Here is a 20,328-nt window from a genome sequence, read left to right as displayed (position 1 = left end):
GCCAAATTGTTCTACAGTTACAGACAAACCAGATGGTTGGTGAGTCAGTCTGCAAAGTTAAGCCCAGAAGAATGGCTCGGCTGCAAACACATTCAAATCAAAATCTTGATTTAAATACACCATATTCACTAAATCGACAACCCATCGAGAGGAATAAAACATAAACTACAGAGAGGTTTCAAAGTATTTCTGGCCCAACCCTGAAACATATTTACATGCATTTTATGTGTAACATTTTGTATTATTTCCATCAAATAAGTTAGGTGCAGAGTGCAATATCAGTTCCTTATCTGAGTGTGACTGGAGAACAACAAGACTGGGAGACAGTGGTTAAACATATGCGCTTCAGATGGAATACAGCTTGACTTTGCCCACTCCAGATGGCTGTCAGCCCACTCATTTTCTTTCAGTTAATTAAGCAGCAGTGGTGATGCTGAGTAATCACATGTCTCAATATGACTTTTATTGGGCCAGTGATTCACAAACCCGCCCAGAGTGTGTTTTACCTTGACATCTCCATCACCTGTTCACCATCATACACCTCGTCCTTTTTACAATACTGTTACGCAACCACTCCTTTCCTCTTAACTGTAAATCACCTCTTTAGCAGGTACCAGGTACTGTAAACAATCATATCCTACCTCATTCGCTTCCCTCTACCTGCTTGCAATGAGCTAATGTACAGTCTGCCCACACAATTTCAATCCACACATCAAAATTAACACAAGCATATTTATATTGATGCCAGCAGAAGGCAGACTGATCCCTTGGCTGTAGCATGGGACTAAGACTTTCTTCGTAACAGCCAACCATGTATGAGTCAACAATTCAATTCCATTCAATGGTGATTTACCATAAGGACAAACAAAAGCAGTTTTGCCAAAGCAGTAATAAACAATATTGAAAGTAAACATAATTTTATAGTGTCAAAGAAGACACATTTATACATGCGTACATGAGAGAGTACCCTTTACTCGAGAGCATTTCTTACTCCATATTGTAAAAAAAAAGTGGATCTCTGCCTCAACCTGCTTTGCTTTGCAGTGATCACAGAGCACGCTTTTCTTGGCTTGCCAGATTTGCCTGTGTTGGCCCTTTTCAATGGCCAGGCTGTGATCACTCAAGCGATATTTGGTCAGGATCCGCCTCTGCTCTGTATTTTTAAGCGTGATCAGATAGTCTGCCAGGGTATAATCTCTTTTGAGCGTCTGATAGCACTGCAGTTTATTTTTGTGTTTCAGTTTCTATTTCCCAATGTTCCAGATAAGAGCATCTGAGATGTTTTATAATTTGGTTTACTCCAACTGTAATTGTTGTTTCAGTGACTTTTTCTGGGTTGGTACTCCACTTATGATGGAGTGACTTTGGAATATACACCTTCAATGTGTATAGAATTTTAATGCCCCTTGTTTCTGCAGAATTGTACAAGCAGGGTTTCAGTGGGGTGTCTAACCCATTTTGTATGATCCTGTTTTGTGATGGGTCCCCATACCTCAGTGTCATAAATGGTAGTTGGATGCATGAGACTTTGGAATTTTTTCCACAATATTTAAATGATAGAATTCTATTGAAGAGCTTCCCTTTTGTGGCATAAAAGGCCTTCATGCTTGCTTCTTTAATGCAACCACATTCAGGTCAAACATCACTGAGGCACTGATAGTCCCAGGTTCAGGTGCCTGGAAGTGTGTTCTAGGGTAATGGCACCTGAGTGAAATAATATTTACCTGATCTGGATTCTTTCTGAAATATCATGATTGTGGCCTTATTCATGTTTACTGCTAGAGCCCAGGTCTGACAGCACTGCTCTAACAGAGGCAGGACTTGCTGAAGCCTCTTTTCAGCAGGTGACAGCAGAATCAGGTTACCTAAATACAGCAGGAATTTGACTTCAATGTCATGCAGACATTGAGCAGGGGCTCGACATCACAGCCATTTCACTGACGCAGATGTTGAATACTGTTGGACTAAGGGTATAGCCCTGTCTCACTCCATGCCCTTCCATTTATTTTCTAACTATATTGATTTTATGATGTCATGCACTTTACCTCATACACCACTTACAAGTTCAAGAAACAGACTTTTGTTGAACAAAATGGCCATTTAAAGTTCAGAAAACAAGCAAATATTCTTCCCCACTTTTCTTGGTAGACATGTTTGTTTAAGAGGATGTAAATATTGTCAAATGAACAGTGGTTTTGAAGACAGTCAATCTGACGCTTCCTCAGAACATTATGTTTTAAAAGAAAGGCCAGTATACGAGTGTTAATTATACTGCAGAAAACCTTTCCCAGGTTATTGTTCACACAGATGCTTAGTATGTGCTGGGTTCAAATTTACCTCCACTTCAATATGCTGGTGTAACTGCCCCTTCATTGCAGTTTTCAGCAGTTTTGAAAACTCAGTAAAGATGATTGTGAAAAAAGTATGACCAACGATAAAGGACAAATCACATGGACACAGTTTTGTTTCTGAAACTAAGTACTTCAGTTTTACACTGCATAATGACAAGTCCTTTTACTGCTTGGAAGTCAAGAAAAAAAAACACTGTTTATAAAACAATATGGAATTTGCCCAAATTTTATCTGAATTTTAAATAGCACCTAAATGAGGAAGCAATTGTTTGGGAGTATTATTTATATTCTGGAAAACACAATGCTGTTCATGGATTAGTGTGGTGGATGAAGTCCCAGAAGTGCTCTGTTCTGCTGAAGCATATCATCCCTATACTCAGGACACACCCCAGCAGAGCGCTACCATTATTTTCAATTAATGTTCCTCTTTCCTAATTTCCTAATTCAATCCATCTTCCTCTCATTAGTGTTTCATGGGATGCATAGCACAGAAATTGTTTGAAAGTGCACAAAACTGCTGCACTACGCCTGTGCCATAATATCAATTTAAAAATGCATGCAAGCATTATCAAAGTTGGTCTGTATAAAAAAAGTAAGCTGTAAGCTTTTATGAAAGAAATTTGTTAGGGAAATTCAGAAATGAATGCCAACTCATAAATGGCTTGCTATCACATTTAATGTAGCTTAATTCTTTAGCCACCTCTTTTAAATACTTAACATCAAACATAAAGCAAGAATAAGGTTATTGGTTCAGACATGATTGTATAGTAACATAATACAAACTGTTGAGCTAATGAACTGGCAAGATTAGTATTCATAACTTAATTAAAACTGTCAGTACATGCAATCCTGAGACGTTTCAGTTCAAACCTGACCGAATTTGGCCACTAAAGCCTCACTTTCCCTGCGTAATTCTACATCGGCTATTTCTCACTCAAGCAGCATGCACTAAATTTGTAAACTGAAAAACTTTGTCACCCTCTCTGACCTAGCATCATTTCACAGCACCTGTTCAAGCTGAACATTTAAGCTGGATCCCCTGATGAAAAAGGGAACAAGAAAAAAGGTCATCAAAGGTCATCAAAAAGTCAAAAAAATCAAAAGATCATTTTTTTTCCACCAGTGAAGGATTCATCTGAAATATCTACTCACCAATGTCTCCAACAGCCTCAAATGTACTCATTAAACATCATTAAGCATGAGGTAACTACTAAGCATGTCATTAAATCTCATGCAAGGTGTCAGCCATTTTGTTTTCCTTTGAAGTGTTGGGATTTTGAGAAACGTGGACTTTGTGAAACATAAATCCAGTTGTGCCACATCCTTTATGCACTCATGCTGAAGCATGTTTGAGTAAATCCAATCAGACCCATGTCTCACTAAAATTCACAGTTTTCCCATGAGAGAATCTACATAATGTGCATGGCAAGGGAAAACCAGATCATGTTTATGAAGAATCTAACCAAATGGAACTATACATGAGGACGACAAAGGACCTTAGACTGAACCCTGAGGGACACCACATGCAATGTCATTTCAATGGAAATGCTCCCATTGCAAAAACATGTATTTTTAAACTATATCTGTAGCAGTATGGCACTATTAGTATTGCCTCCACAGCATAATTTTGTGTATATGCTTGTGAAATACTGGTATTCCCCACTTTCAGAGGCTTACTTTACATCAGTTACTACAGTTATACAGTGCATTTCCATTAATGTTTTAAATAATTGAATATTATATTAAACAGCTTATTAACATATTACAAAATATAGCTTTTGGCATTCATGGTGAATATTTTCAGCAGATGAACACTGGAATAAGATAATCTTGCCAACTCCTACTGATCCTGCAGGTTGAATTGATCATGTTTAAAGCATTTCAGACATGTTTATGCTAAAAGACAAGGGACAATTAAATTTGGATGATTAAAATTTGTGGGGTTTATTATAAAACATGGTTTTTCCAAGACAATAAACCCAATTATAACGGCTAAAGGGAAGCTAGAGATCATTTATATTCAGGATGCAATTGCCTATTTATTTTGCACTTGCATCTAAAGGTGTGGGTCATTCATCACATTTCATTAGAACACTGTGACATGAACGGAAATGCACAGTAGAAGGGATGTAGTGAAACAAACAATAATGCCAAAATTACCCCCCCCCCCCACACATCAGTGTAAAATTGCATGCAATTAAATGCACAGAAGCATGTAGCAACTTCTTCACAAACTCACTCTCAAGTGTCTGGCCGCAGTAAAGGCTGGCTGTGCTATTTAGTGGCACTTAATCAGGGAGCCGGGATGATAATGGTGGGCAGAGCTTGCGCAGGGAGATAGCGCCCAATGGCGGGCAGGAGCTGCAGATGAATCTTTCATCATCTGGTATTATTGCTTCTTCCAAGCAGCCCATCCATCACGCGCCGTCGACAGGCCCGACTGATAGTGCTGAGCCCTTTGCATTACTGCTCCTTGAACCTTGTCTCATCCATCTCACGTATCCTTCACCAGGCCTGCCTCTAAACATTCACTGTGCCGCCGAGCAACTACCCAACCTGCAGCGCCTCCAACCCCAGGAGCCATTCTAATAGTAATTGATTTTCATTTATTGCCCATGCAGTCTTTCGGCGGCCGTGTTTCACAGGCAGCAGCTTGATCAAAAAAAATGGATGGAAAGAGGAAAGGAATAAAAAAAAAAAACAAGTGCGATACAGCAACTTCATTTCTGCAGGAAATTTTCTAGCCCGCTGTACCTTTTGGAAGTTAATGACAAGCTCTGAGGCAAGAAATGACAGCGACAGAGAGGGCCGTGGAACAGCAAAGCAGAGGCAGCAATCTTCCCCTGACTGATGGCGTTAGAGGACTGCAAGGACGGATGCTTTCCACCACATCTGTCTCGCACACTTTATTTCCTGTAGACAGCCATTGTTTCTGCTGCCTATTTAGTCCACTGTCTACAAGGTGACACAATCATTTCATTTCTGGAAAATTACTATATATATTTTTTAGAGTGCAACCAGCTTAAATGGCATTTTGAGTTCATTTCAGGCAAATTTATTATATTCTTAAAATGTTTCATAAATCAAAATGATCAAAATTCCTCAAGTGGCACAATGGAACCGAGTTTCCAGTTCAAATGATTTCAAAAATAAATTTGTTGACATTTTGCATTTTTTCCCCCCACCACGGATGAATTTTAAATTCCTTCTCCCTCATCATTACCAGGCATCAACCAGTCCAGCCTCATCAGAGTCTAACAATCTCGCTTTGAGCATGGGGTTGTCAACCAGGGAGCTTTCTTCAATGGTGGATGAGCTGGCAGGTAAGAAGTTTTTAATCTACTTTTAAGCAAATATTTTCCAAGCCGCTCAGGGCTGACAGTGTGTGCAGCACCCATCATCCAGATGAGTTTGTTTACAGCAGGCTGGCGTATGGCCCCCGCACTCACATCCACACCGGGGGGAGAAGACTACATACTCTACAGTCATTAGAACAGCAGCAGGGAGAAGTAATGAACACACAGTGCTTGCGCATACAAACACACACAGGCGCGCGCACACACAACACACACACACACGCGCGCGCGCGCGTGCGCACACGCACATACACATACACATACACTACAGACCCACACTGCATGTGTGCACACTCATAAACACAAACATACTCTAAACATACGCTGCAGACGAAAAACACGCATAAACATGCATGACAGACACATGCACGTGCACACTGTTCACATACACACACACACACACACACACACAAATAAACATACATTGAAAGTACACACTGCATGCACAACGCATGCATACAAACACAAACATACACTCCCCTCGTCTTCCACATATTGCAATTCCATGATCATTTGACTACAATACAAATCTTTCAGAAGTAATATAATTACGTAATAATTTTAATTACTCATAAAGTGATTGGTTATGTCTCAGATACAGTTTTACAAAGTACTTATTTCATCTTGATTCTCACAATCCAAGTCATTCATCACAAAATGTCCTGGTTTGTAAATTGAAAGAGCAGGTTTTCAACCTGCCTACTGCAGGACATAAGAAATATAAGTCAAAGTTCAATAAAGCTGTGTATGTTTGTTTTGGGATCTGTTGTAATAAGAGGCTTTGTCGATAAAAATGTAGCTTCTATGAGCAATGGGCCAGTGTCATTACTCAAGCACTCTGAATGCCACACTAACCTTATGACAAAGTAAATTGTGTTTCTGTTGTGTTTTCTGGTCACTGGTAGGGGACACATAGATCAATACTGCTTCAGCGAAAGAATTTGCCGCTGAAATTTTCATTTGTTATAAAGAGGACCAAAACAGCCAGGAGCATCCTCTGTCACTTCCAGTTTAGCAGAGGAGCCACTAATAAACTGTTATCCTTAGGTCATGAACGACAATGGGCAACTCTGTGCCAGCTCTCATTAAAGACACCCCATATCAATGGCCCCAAAATTTCCTTTAAAATTACCATCTTTTGTATCCTTGTAGCACGATGTCAGCTTTCAAGCGGCAGTGAGATATCGGACCTGTCACTAGAGTTAATATTCAACTTAGTTCCAACACCAGGGTTCCCAGGCCCTCTGGCCTGTGCTAACAATAAGATTTTCTTTATAGTCATTCAGATAAACAAGAAACTGCCCTCACTTCTTCTGGTTGGAGGAGAGAGAGAATAAGAGAGATTGTCCAGATTAGTGGTGAAGAAGCACTGGAAAAACAATTGACAGCAAGAAGTGTTCAGATTCAGCAGTATGCCAATCTCACGGGCCTTATCTGGGTAGCACTTACACAGACATGCTACACACATGACAACGTTAAACTTTCATTATGTACCCCCTTTAGTTATACTGATTTGACTTTCACACATTTAACTTCTTTAGGTCATATTTAAATAACTACTTGCTTAGAGAAGTCCTTGATACATGTGTCATTGATCTCTAGTTTGGATGTCACTAACAAACATGTTTTTATAAATTCTAAATGTATAAAAAATATATTATATCCACTGATGCGAATGGAATAGAGACAGAACAAATAAACTGTATTTTTTCCAATAACAGATGTGTAAAAAATTTTGTTTCTATAGTAGTGTCTGTGTGGGTGCTTCCACACATATTCTTATGTGAGATATCTCTATTTTCTCAGTATCTCCTCCTCTCAAGTGTTGTGGTATTACGAATACACTTTACGTGAGTTAAAAAGTCCTTGGCAGGCTTTGAGGATAATTTCAATACTAGTGTTCTCAGCACTAGCACCAATCTACACCCAAAACAAACGGTCACGCTCGTCACACCCACTAACCAAAGCATGGGTGGGGAGAATTTCCCCCTATCTGTGCTACCTCCCTAAATGCCAACATTGTACAGACCACATGTGTTTGATCATTGCACCATATTTTTTGTGCCACCTGAATAGAGCCTAGAATACTACATGAGGAGAGGTTTATATTGGTAATATCTGCAGTATTTTAAAAAGATACATATCATAGGTAAAACAAAGTAATGATCATTAGCTGTTCTCTATTTCATTTGAGTCATTTAACAAGGAAACATGCAATATTATTGTTACTATTTCTTTGTAATAGTACTAGCAATAACAATATTATTATTATTAATAATAATAATATACAGTTTCATTTGTGCATGTCGCAAAGCTCTTGTGTAAAAAAGACACACATACCTCTGACAATCAGCCCAGCGAAGTTTGACACCCCAGATCCTCTCTCAGATTGGGTCACACATCGATAGAGGTCCTGGTCAAGGTTGGTTACTTCCTTCAGTTTGAATGTGGCAGCAAACCTCCTGTGGTTGATGTTCTTCGTTTGAGCCACAGGGATGTCCTCTCCATTTCTCCTCTGTAAGAAACCAACAACATAACAATTACACAAAGTCTAAGAGTTTAATTAGCACACATTACACAAAAACAAGGTGAAAACCTGTTTAGTTAAGTGGAACTAAAATGATGAAAAACAATAACACAAAATGCTCTCATCAATTTTAGATGTGAGAAGCTCATTTGAAGGTGGCACTTTGCCTCAACCTTCAGACTTTACAAGGACTGCAGCTTTGGCAGTGTCTCTTCTACAGTTTCACCTCGCCTGTCACAGATCCGCAGCTTCAGAAGTGTCTCTTTCACAGTTTCACCTTGCCTGCCTTCACAGGTCTTTACAGATTTTCAGCTTCAGCACTGTCTTTTTAATAGCCCTTTTCCTTCTTACCTACTGTTACAGGACTTCAGCTTCAAGAGCGTCTCTTTTACAGTTTGTCTTTCTCGCTTGTCGTTACAGGAAAAGTCATATTATCTGCTCTGTTTCTTCCCCCCCGATCTCCACGGGAGGGCTGCCTTACTGGCACCTTTGAGGTCCCTGAAGACATCCTGACAAAACCGTCCCTGCTGCTGTGCACTCAACCTCAACTTTGGTGACACACATATTATATAATTCAGGTGCCCAAAAACGTTTCTAATTTGTTTGGTTTTACTGTCCATTTGCTGCCCTCCAAATGTGTGACAATGTTCAACAGGCAAATATGGTGAACAGAATAGCATAATTCCTACTAGTGGTCAAACATTACTTAACAAGGAATTCTACTTCAACATTTTCTTGCTTTGTTTTTCAGTTACTTCACTACGCACATTTTAAATTCACAAACAACAGCGTGGCCTGTCTGGACGGTTGTGTATGTTGACAAAATACCTCTCCCAGACCTAGATTAAATATCATTATAGATGGTCTCTCCCTTCCTCACAAACACATGTGTACACGCACACACAAGCACGCGCGAACACGTGCACTGCATCCACGTACAGAGACACACGGAGCTCATTATTGGAGCAGTGGACGACATGCTGTGAGACTGAGAGCTTCCATGTCTCCGTCTGTACTTTGAGATGTCCTGTTAAGATGCATCATGTTGAATTTCATTGGGGGGTGGGGGGGGTGCATTTGCTGTCAGCTGTTCTGATTCATGCCAGTATGACCTGTCCTTTAACGAGCCCCCCGGTCGGGCATAGTATCGCGGCACCCGGCTCTCCTCCTCACCTGCAGCCACAGCTTGTTATTCACAGCTTCCCGGCCCGTGGCGATGCACTGGAAGGTGGCGTTCTGCCCGGCGTTGACTTCCACGTCTCCCAGCCGCAGGAAGTGGGGTGATTTATCTGCGGGGGAGAAAACAATTACACATCTACTAAATTTACCATACAAGACAGGATCAATGCAGCCCTGCAGCTTCAGACGAGGCCCCATTCCTGCCTAGCGTTCTTTGGCTCATTTGGGGCATAAAAGCTGCCCTAAAATGACTGCTGTGAGTGAGGAAGACACTGGAGATGTACACATCTGATAACTAACATGATCTGTCACCAGGAAATGCACAATGACATAGATGAGGGTGGTTTTAAAATTTCAAATAAATCGATCGAAGGAACAAGAAAATAATCTGCTCAAATGGATGCGACTGTGAGAAAGCATTCCGTGATTAAAAAATTGTTTCATTAAACTGACATCATGAATTTGAAGCAAAAAAAAAATGCCTTGGAAGAAGACATGTTAACAAACAGGTTTGGACAACTCAATTATTCATGAGGATTTGGCTGAAACATGTACCAGATGCCCAGTTGCATCCTGGAGCGGGGCCAGACGTATCCGAGCAAAATCCGAGCGCACATGAGAAACGTATGAGAAATAAGCTGGACAGCGCCAAGCTACATCGGAATGGAACCAGACCACACAACCGTGCTCTGATTGTTGTGCTCAAAGCAAGTGAGTCAAACCGAAGCTGACGTCTTGATTTGTTCTCTTTAGGCTCCGAGCAAAGAGGCACAGATGACACTAGATTCAAACTCTGTATATTTCAGTGATGTTTGGTTACATTTGTACAACAGTAGCTTTCTTTTTCATTTACATAAGAAGACTACTAATATTTTATTCAGTACTAAGAAATCCTCACATTGGAAAATGCACCATTTAACTTCAATTATCCTTTTCATATTGACTTTGAGGAAGAACTCTGCCTGTAGATGTTTTCTTTTAATTAGTGTTTTTTTTTTTTTTTTTTTTTTTTACTGAATGTGTATTTAATTATATTCTTTAATCCTGCAGCTAATACAACTCATCACCCTAGGGTAATCCGACAAATTGGCTTGTATACTCTTGTGGAAAAACTGATTATGCACATTTTATGAGCGTGCATATGTATAATAATAGAAACTGAAATAGTGTTGCCCAACTCAGAAATTGGATGGTCTAAAGAAAGTCATAAGATGAGGGGAAAAGGATGAGAGAGAGAAAGGGATGACGTACGTATAATCATCCACAGCAATAAATATATATACATATATACAAGAATATCTAGGCTTATGACATGTGACTACGGCTTGTGTAAGCACTCAAAGCAGTGCTGGGCTGGTCTGTACATTGAGTGTGTACAACGGAGACTACAATACAGTTAATGAGATAGGTCATTGAGCTGCAGTGCTGCAGACACATTTCACTCAGAGCTGAAGGATGGTGGGTACTCTAGTGCTGAAGGCAGCACTAGACACAGTAAAAGATGAGGGTCGAGACAGATGATGTGTGATAATCCAAGACCAATGAAAACCACAGCAATGTCAGAGGATCTTAAATCAACGAGCACAATAATGTAAACCTTGTAAGAGGCGGGAGCTGCACGTTATTGTACCACCACAATCGCAACCTGCAACCACAACCCTTCTCCTGCAACCCCCCTCCCCCCTCCAGTGTATGAATACACCATCATTTCTTAGAATACAGGGTCATACCTCCTTACTTTAGATAATATTTTTTGCTGTTTGCTCTTAAAGATGTGCCGTTGTGGGTGCATTCCTAGTTAATAAGGCAATCAGTGCACTGATTTTTACTGTTTATATTCTACATTCTCCAAAAATCACGTACTTTGATTACTTTATTATTAGTGAATATCATCAATTCGAGATGGGTACAGAGGGGGGACTTACAATTGATAAAAATGACAGGAATTATTCTTTGGAGCGAATGCTTTTTTTCAGATTAGCTCCTAATTAAACTTGAAATACATCGGCTCCAGGACTCAGCCACTTCCCCTGCCCACTGAGGGTATCACCACCGCGTAACGATCGCTGTGCGCCTCTGTGCGACTGTCACCACAAATGAACACCGCCGCCGCAGAGGGGAGAACGCGAGTCGACACAGTGAGTCCCACCAGTTGACAATGTGCTTGAGATCCCTTAACCAGCGATTTTTATCCACCCTTTATAATTAACTGTCACAACTAATCATGACATGCAGGGCCGTAAAGCTTTACTGTGATGTTGGAAATATTACAGTCCTATTTAAGCGCCCTCTTCACGTGACTGAAGTCCCTACCTCCCCTGTGGCTACCTCTGAGAATCGAAATATCTCCTCATTTTACCTAATCCTTTTAGCTTTCCTGGCTTTTCGCTGCTGTCCTCAAAGAATACCAATGTTTACACTTTGCAGGTCCACTCTATCAGGATTTTGTGTGGGAAAAGACATGCATTTTTTATATTTAGGTGGTCCCACAGAATGTACTGTGAGTGACAAATGTCATTTTTCATCTAGTATGACTGTTGATTTGATCCAGTTAGTGAATTCATCTATACAATTATCGTGGTATACCCCTGCATTTAGGGACAGTAGCATTTCTGTCATCCATTTATGTGCATCCATGACATTATTATAATAATAACACAATATAATAGTTATTATAAAAAAATGTATCACACATTTCTTCAGGGCATTTCTTTTTACCATTTTGTAAAATGTCTTACACTTTATATCTCAGTCTAAGGGACTGATAAAATACAATGACTGTGTACAAATCCTCACATATTTAGTCCTGTTCTCTTTTAGCAAATCTGACCACAAAGCTATAAAGAGATAATTGGAAATGAAGGTTGTTCATTCATTTTCAACACACATTTTACATAATTTTAAAGGTGAACATGAAGTGGCTGTTGGTGTTACAGGGGCGAGTAATAGCCACTCCAGCTGCAGGGTGTCCTGCAGACTTGGGCTGCACCCAAAACCTCTCACTTGCACTCTACACTCTTGACATCTTTGCATGACATTCTTCTGATGTCATCCAGAGAGCATTCTAGAGGGTAAAACATCAACTCAAAAGGGGACAGAGCCATGTCATCCATCATGCCTGCCCTGATGGCTAGCTATGTGTATATTTCTTATCTATACTATGCAAGTAATACATTTTATAGCTGTAATATATATTACAGCTAAATGCAATCTGCTTATCAATCAGTTGTGAATGTTCAGTTCGTCTTTATCACCAGAACAGAATAAGCAACCAAAACTAAGATTAGCCTTATATCAAATATAATATGCAGCAGTAACTGAGATGAATGACTTAACTTCAGGCAACACACATGAGTGCTCATCTCTTGTCTGTGATTTACCACTCTAAAATCATCCTCTAATTATTGTTTATGGTATTTTGATTATTCGGGTAATTTTTATGCTGAGGATTATTTAGGATCTTGCCTGCAAAATGTAAAAAGTACTTTGGTGTTTACAATATTTTATTTATATAAGACAAATCTCTGGGAAAACTACTCTTAACTCTGAAATCATGCATATCCTGCCACTGTAAGTTTCCATCTCTTCAATAAATATGTGACACACTGGCGACTGAAAAGTAAAGTAAATGTAAAACTTGTGTGCAAATTATACAGATTCAGACAGTATCTATGTAGTCTTGCTGGGGGATTGCATAAAGGGCATCAGTCAAACATTCACATTCCATGCGAAATGGCAACACATTTAACAGTAGGTTGTCCAGCATGGGCAGACCGAGTGGGCAAGGAGAAACCAGGGCTGTGGCCCTTTATTTGCCAATCCTCCCCTTGATGAGTGCAGGTCACCTTTTTCGTCCCACTATTCCTGTGTGGGGAGCAGCACACTCACAAAGTCAGTAACCCAGGAGTACAAAAAAGCCCCCTGGGGCTGTAACTACTTACCACATGGATAACTCAACACCTGGATGTCATCAATCGCAATGAAACCGGTCTTCCCATCAGAGACTTCCGCTTCGAATATGACCTGTCAGATTGAAAGGAATATGAATGTTTACAGCGCTCATTTACACCAAATTTCCCCAGATCGAGCTCCACCGCTGCTGCGCCGTATTCCATATGCCGGCAGGCTCAGGCAGGCACTACATTAGTGTTTTTGTATGCTCTCTCCCTCTGCATTTACAGTGCCTTGGGATCCGCCTGTAAATTGAAATTTAGATTATATTTTTTTGAAATGGAGAGTGCAACAGGGTATAAATAAATAAAAACCTCTCAACATGAATCACACTGTGATTCCATTACATGTATGGTTCAATTTTACCTCCTTAAAGAAAATGACTTATTCGTCCGAGGGTGATTGCCCTCATGAGGGCCAAGAGAAAATACAAAAAGGTCTTAGCTAATTAGGGCCAGTAGAAATATATACATATATATACATACATATATATATATATATATATATATATATATATATATATATATATATATATATATATATATATATATATATACACACACATATATATATATATATATATATATATACACACATATATATATATACATATGTATATATATATATATATATATTATATATATACATATGTATATATATATATATATATATTTTTTTTTTTTTTTTTTTTTTTTTTCCTTCTCAAATCACACGTTTCTGCATCATTGACAAACAGCAATACAACTGGAAAAAAGGAGAAAAATTGTATTTTCAGTGTTAGGTATTGCACAAGTTAACCAGCAACAGGTACCAAGCTTGCTTCATTGCTTTAATTGCTTATACACCTAAACTACGAAACTATGAAAGTCAAATCCTGTGCTTCCTGTTCTGATCAACGCTGAAAGGGACATTGCAGACCCCAGGAAAATGTGTTAAATGACAATATTAAGGCTCTGGTTGCATGCAAAAAGGAAACAGGGCCCTAAACTAGGGGCCATACTCACATGGGTTTTTCACATACTATTATCTGAAATGCTGAAGGGGGCAAATTCACGGTAATTAGATCCCCTGGAACAGCACTGCTGAACTATTAATCAAACGACCCGAGAACAGAGCACGTGAAATCCAGCGCCAATACAGGGGAAGTGCATCTGGCTCTCTGCCGGCAACATGAACTGAATGACTCACTGCACCACTCCAAGTGTTTATGGGTAAGAGTATATGGTTCAGAATAATTAGCTTTAACACTCTCCTGGACAGATTGTATGGATAAAGTAGGCTGTGACACAACTTGCTAAATTCAATGTAACAGGCAAGTGCATTACGGCCAGTTCACATGACGCTGTGTCACCGGTTGTACCAGTACCTGATATGCCCTACAATGAATGTGCATCATTCTGATTGCTTCCTTCATGTAAGAAAATTATTGTCCCTATCGGCACATTTCAGGTCTGATCATGAAGTGTGAACGGCACTCCAGTGTAGCAGCAATATTTCAACATTTAATATCTGTATGCACGACCAGGCTACACTTCAATCTTCAAAGGATTTGGGTGGAGAAATGTTTAATGTCCTGGGTCATATATTAAAACATGTCTCTGGGCTAATTTTGATCAAACCTACTAAACTTTAATGAATTTCTATGACAGATTTCTTGATTACAACAGTTAAATCACTAAAACCTGTTGGGCTGATTTATGGTCTTTTTACAGGACCCTATTCATGTTTAAAAAAAAAGTTAATTGCCAACTGGTGAGAAAGTTCCACACTTTCATATACCGAATGAGATCCTGTAAAAGGCCTTCACTCTCTCCCTTTCAGGTGAGCCCAAGCAGGAGAGAGAGACAGCTGTCAGCTTCTGCTTCTGTAATAAGGCTGTATACAGGGACAGTGTTTCAGGCAAGACTTCTTGCTAATTAATCTGTCTGCTGGTTTCTAGTATCTGTAGGACAAGTGGCCTTATGCAGTCAGTGGAGTGTTCTTCCAGTGTGCCCAGCTGGTTTTATTTTCATTTCTTCCAGGTGAACTCTGTGCCAACAGTCGGCTCCCTACACATTAGGGGTCATCTTAAAGACGGCAGCAGGGTTTTTTTTTTTTAATATTTTTTAGTTTTGCAGTGAGAGCTGCTGTGCTAACGCTGAGTGCAATGCCACTGCCTGCTGATTGATTCTGGCAGTGGCAAGGTTCAGACTTATCAGGATATAACGATGTTCATAAGACGCAAATTCGTCAAGCTGCTTCATGTTCTAATCACGTATATAACTGTTTCAACACAGACCAGCTGTAACCACATATAATATTCACATATTGTTCCACACAGGTATATGCCATCGCATTATGAAAATAAGCCCTCATTTCAGAACATCTTGAAAATATCATTCTGGGACTAGCAAAAATTAAATCAAGAGGGACCACAATCACCATGATGTTTATTCGTTCTGAATGGCATTCTGATCATTTTTACGGAAAAACACAAATATAAAATAGGCATTTGAATTATAGTCTGCTCCATCTGCAGACATTCTTATAAGGTTGTTGATAGTACTTTGCTTTTAGTTCAGACTCATACCCTTTAAAGTGATCTCTCTCGTTAATACCTTTGACATTTATACACCAAATCTTAAGCCAGCATTTCTCCCATAATGGAGCTGAGCCGATTATAGTGCAAATCTTTGGGAGAACCACGTCACTGCAAGCAGTCACAAAGTGCAATACATACCACCATCACCACACCCCCTCCCCTGCCAATAATGGCTAAGAAAAAAGACACAATGGAGATAAACTATATAAAGAGACATTTTTGGGCAACAACTCATGTGTTTTATGTTTTGCAATACAAGGAGTTTGTTTTAAAACAAACTGTCTGTATATGCATACAAATAACAAGACCTATAAAACATTTTTTCAGACTCACAGGGTGCATATTAACAGCCCAGTGAACGGAGAAAAAAGAAATCTTTCCCAACATAGCCATCTCCAGACAGTAATTTTCTCTCCTGTTAGTCAAGAGCAGAGGGGTGCCACTATCGAAAATTATAAAAACAAGTTATAAAAAAAAATAGGTCAGGTGTGACAACCTGTGCTGGGGCAATTATCTTAACTGCAGCACCACAGACAGGCTGCCCTGACGTCATCCTGGCTTGGGTGAACTTTCAGTCATCTGACAGGTTTTTATACATGCATCAAAACAATGCAGGTTGTTACCAGTGAAAATTCTGAGTGACATATTTACAAAAGAGGCGTAGATGACAACACCAGGTGATAAAATGCACAGTGATTTAATTTCAACATTTTTGATCCGTGTATACCTTAGGAAAAATGTCTATTTAAATATGCAGTACTGCAAATGACCTTTTATTCATTCTTTGTTTATCCAGAAAATCAACCTCAGTGTATGCTTAAAAATGGTTGAAGTATTTGGTATTTGGAATATATTACAAAACAAAGCATTACACATCCAAATCTGCAAACATAAAGGTTCTCTTCCTTTAAATAAAAACCTCTATGATGTGCATCCCAGAGGTGCAAAAAATATATCACAATCTTTGGGAAAAACTAGAGCATCTGGTTTGGTTGGTCACCCAGTTGGCATGGCTGGTATGCAGTAGCTGTGTTCCAGGGAGGGGCAGAACTGTGTAGGTGTAAAGGAATGGGGGAGGGGGGGGGGGGGTCACGTAAGGCCACATTCTGAGCCGCACCTTTAGAGGGTGATGTAATGAGGATTTGGTTAAAATTTAAACACATTAGTGATGAGATTGAGGGAAAGCAGAGCAAAATAAAAAAGAGCTCTGCTGTTTCCATCGTGCAAAAAAAGGCGTGCACCTGGCTTTTGAGGGAATCCTGCAAAATGATTGTCTTTCATACTTTGACAGCATCTGCATGCATGCCATGAGATCAACTTCCCACAATTTCAGATGTTGATCATGCATACTCCATGCAAATATGTATCATTTTGGAGGTAGACCTATCCATAAAAGCAAAAGTCAACAATTGCAATTGTGTATTGTTTTATTCAAACTTGATTCAATTTGAATGAAAGATTCTTCACAGTGTTGACTGCAGTACAGGTTGCTTTCCCTTGTCAAGAAGTGGCATGTCTCCCCAAGCCAGTGTGTGAGAGAGAGCACTTTATGCGTGTCCATGCACACGGTGCCCTTATTTTCCATTTCTGAATTTTAAAATCCCCCCGTGCAGGCCTGCGCCTTGTGTTGATTACAATCAAAGAGTCCAAACTCCTGCACATGCGAAGACTCAATTAGCGAGCGAACCTCCGCTCGAAGTGGAGTGTTTCGATTAAGCGCGAGGGCCAGAGAGTCCCGGGAGAGAAGCCTGGAGGAAGAGAGAGCGCCCCCGGAGAGAGCCCCGGCGCGCCCCCTCGCCCGTTCCCGCCTGCCGCTCAGATCGCTGCCACTCTCTTTTCACTTCACCTGTCAAGAGCGGTGCGCAGAGTCGCCGCCGCCGCATCTGCATCTACTCCGCAGCAGATCATTACCACAGCACTTGCTGAGTAAACGCTGTCAGAAAAAAGGCTTGAATTGATACAAATGCGACAAGGTAAACAGCTTTTATTTCCCCAGGAGCGGGGAGGAGATGTCATTTATCATTTATGGGGGAGACGCATAAATGCTGGAACGGTTTTCTTTGAGAGAGAGAGAGAGAGAGAGAGAGAGAGAAGGGGGAGAGAGAGAGAGAGAGAGAGAGAGAGAGAGAGAGAGAGAGAGAGAGAGAGAGAGAGAGAGAGAGAGAGAGAGAGAGAGAAGCATGCCATCAGTGTGAAGGCTCACTCCTCAAGATGGAACTATTAGAGACCCATATTCTTTGGACTGGATTCTGATGATCCTTCACTGGCGCTGCATACACATTGCATCCCTCTCGGTTTGAGAGTAATCTCTCAGCTTTCAGCGATCAATTTCAATCTATCATTTCACCCCTCTGCATCGTGGCAGAGGGGGCAATCTCCATAAACGGCCATTAAGCTGTACTTTACTTTAATACCAGAGAGAGCCTGACCATAATGAAGTAAGGAGCTCCTGAAAAAAATAAGAACATGTTTGGAGGCACGAAAGCGATACTCTACCTTATTAACATCGATTGTTTCCTTATTCAGTTCAATGACAGGCTGAGTTACAGCGGCCACACTCTAACAGATCTGCTCAGTAGGAGCACGACTGCAGCATTCTGTCAAACCCCAACAAAGCAGAAGATTTGACCTGAACACATCCAGCACATCAAGAAATCGTCCTGGAAGAGCTGTGGGTGTAAATTAAGCACAAATAAAATAATCCAATATATATATCAATGTGAAAGTGTCCATCACAAGACCGGCTTTCAGCTAAAATGGACATTCTCTTTGATTGGTAATTTTCAGGAATCAATAACACTAGCATCTGATCACATCAATCCTCTTTGGAATGTGGTGTCAGCAGTAATCAATATATTTCAATCTCCTCTGTGGGAGAGCTTCCAGCACTGGACAGTATTATATTGCATAAAGAGAATATCAGAGTATAGAGAATACCAACATTATCAGGTTGTAGTCTAGGCTTTACATACATTATTAGTTACATACATTATTATACAGACAGTATCAGGGTATAGGCTATACCGACAGTATGAGCATATATACAAACAGTATTATCTTCTATACAGACGGCTTGTGGAGCATGCTTAAGTCAGCATGTGTAAAATGGAAATGTAGGCATCCATCTAATCAAAGGTGTGACTCTTCTTGACATGGATATTAAGAAACTGCCATCGAGTCACACTGTCACAGCAAAGGGACATAACGGTACTTTATTACTCTCTCCGACTTGCCTTTTTTTCTTTGCTCCTTCTTTTAAAAAGGAGGGAAATGCTGAGGAAGCACGCCCCACAGACGAAGGTCAAAGATCAAAATCACACAATGCAGCAGATTGAAATACTGAGATAAACAGGATTTAAACGGTTTATTTGCCACCTTTCTAATCTTCTGCCGCCATCTTCGCATTAGAGGGGTCCTCGGGAATAGACTGTGAGTGGCAATAGCATAAAGCACTTTCACTCAGAGGGAGGCTCAGCACCGCGTGGCAGTAACAGGAGCTGGTGCAACCTTGACAGGGATGCCAGGTTTCAGCTACCCCCCACCCCCCATCCCCCGTAGTGCCACTGTGACTCACAAACTGCAAGGCCACTAACCTCCCACATTTCCCTCACTTGCCACTTATTCATACTGCTCCAACATTCCCTGCAAATTACTCTTCACACAATGGGGAACAACTTTCACTGGCCTGGCATGGCTGTTTAACTACGAAGGCTGTTGGGAAAATATGTGTCTCTGATGCAGGCAGAGGTTTAAAGAAAAGATTTTAGTTTAAACATGCAAAATGGGCAAAGAAAAATAAAGTCCTGTTTACTAACACTTCCCTTTTATTCTCGAGATGCTACGACAGCCTAATAAATGGTCTACAGTGGAGCTGCTGATCAGTTCTGAATTGAATCTGAATTCTGAAGTATTTATGACAATAATGACAAAAGTATTTTCTCAAACTGCATCAAGGAAACTTTCCTGGCCTCTAAAACCCTCTAAGTCTATGACATCACCTTCTGGTTAAGAATCATCGCATGTCTATATCCAAGAAGACAGCAGTTTAATAACATCCAGACGTGTTTATCACATTTTTAAACTTCACAGACGTGGGGGAAAAAAAACATCAACCTAATGCACAGTAAAACAAACACTCTCTCAAATTCACCATGAAGGTAATTATAAATAAAGCCGATAGATTCTAATGTTATATTCATGACTTTGTGTAAACTTATTGAAAGTTTGTTTGCATTCATAAACTGCCGTAGCATCAAACAGCGCTTGATATCTGATAATACTGCAAAAGTGAGCAATCAGAACTTAGTTATCCTTCCTTATTACATTTAATCGGAACAACGTCTTGGTCATTTCCATGCACCGGGGATGATTTTGTATGTGTTC

At 40.1% G+C, this 20,328-nt stretch overlaps 1 protein-coding gene across 11 annotated transcripts in view; it reads right to left on the bottom strand.

Annotated features, from left to right (window-relative positions):
- The window catches only part of ptprk (protein tyrosine phosphatase receptor type K), a 130,421-nt gene that overhangs the window by 61,746 nt on the left and 48,347 nt on the right, over positions 1-20,328 (bottom strand). For all 11 annotated transcript variants that reach the window (XM_036549285.1, XM_036549286.1, XM_036549288.1 and 8 more), the window contains exons 4-6: positions 13,355-13,436; positions 9,408-9,523; positions 8,048-8,222 (exon numbers count right to left, since the gene is read on the bottom strand). In XM_036549285.1, the coding sequence (XP_036405178.1) occupies positions 8,048-8,222; positions 9,408-9,523; positions 13,355-13,436 (373 nt within the window). The remainder of the gene's footprint in view (positions 1-8,047; positions 8,223-9,407; positions 9,524-13,354; positions 13,437-20,328) is intronic.

This window comes from Megalops cyprinoides, chromosome 17, assembly GCF_013368585.1.
Source record: "Megalops cyprinoides isolate fMegCyp1 chromosome 17, fMegCyp1.pri, whole genome shotgun sequence".
Lineage (NCBI taxonomy): Eukaryota > Metazoa > Chordata > Actinopteri > Elopiformes > Megalopidae > Megalops > Megalops cyprinoides.
This window is presented reverse-complemented; position numbering and strand designations above follow the sequence as displayed.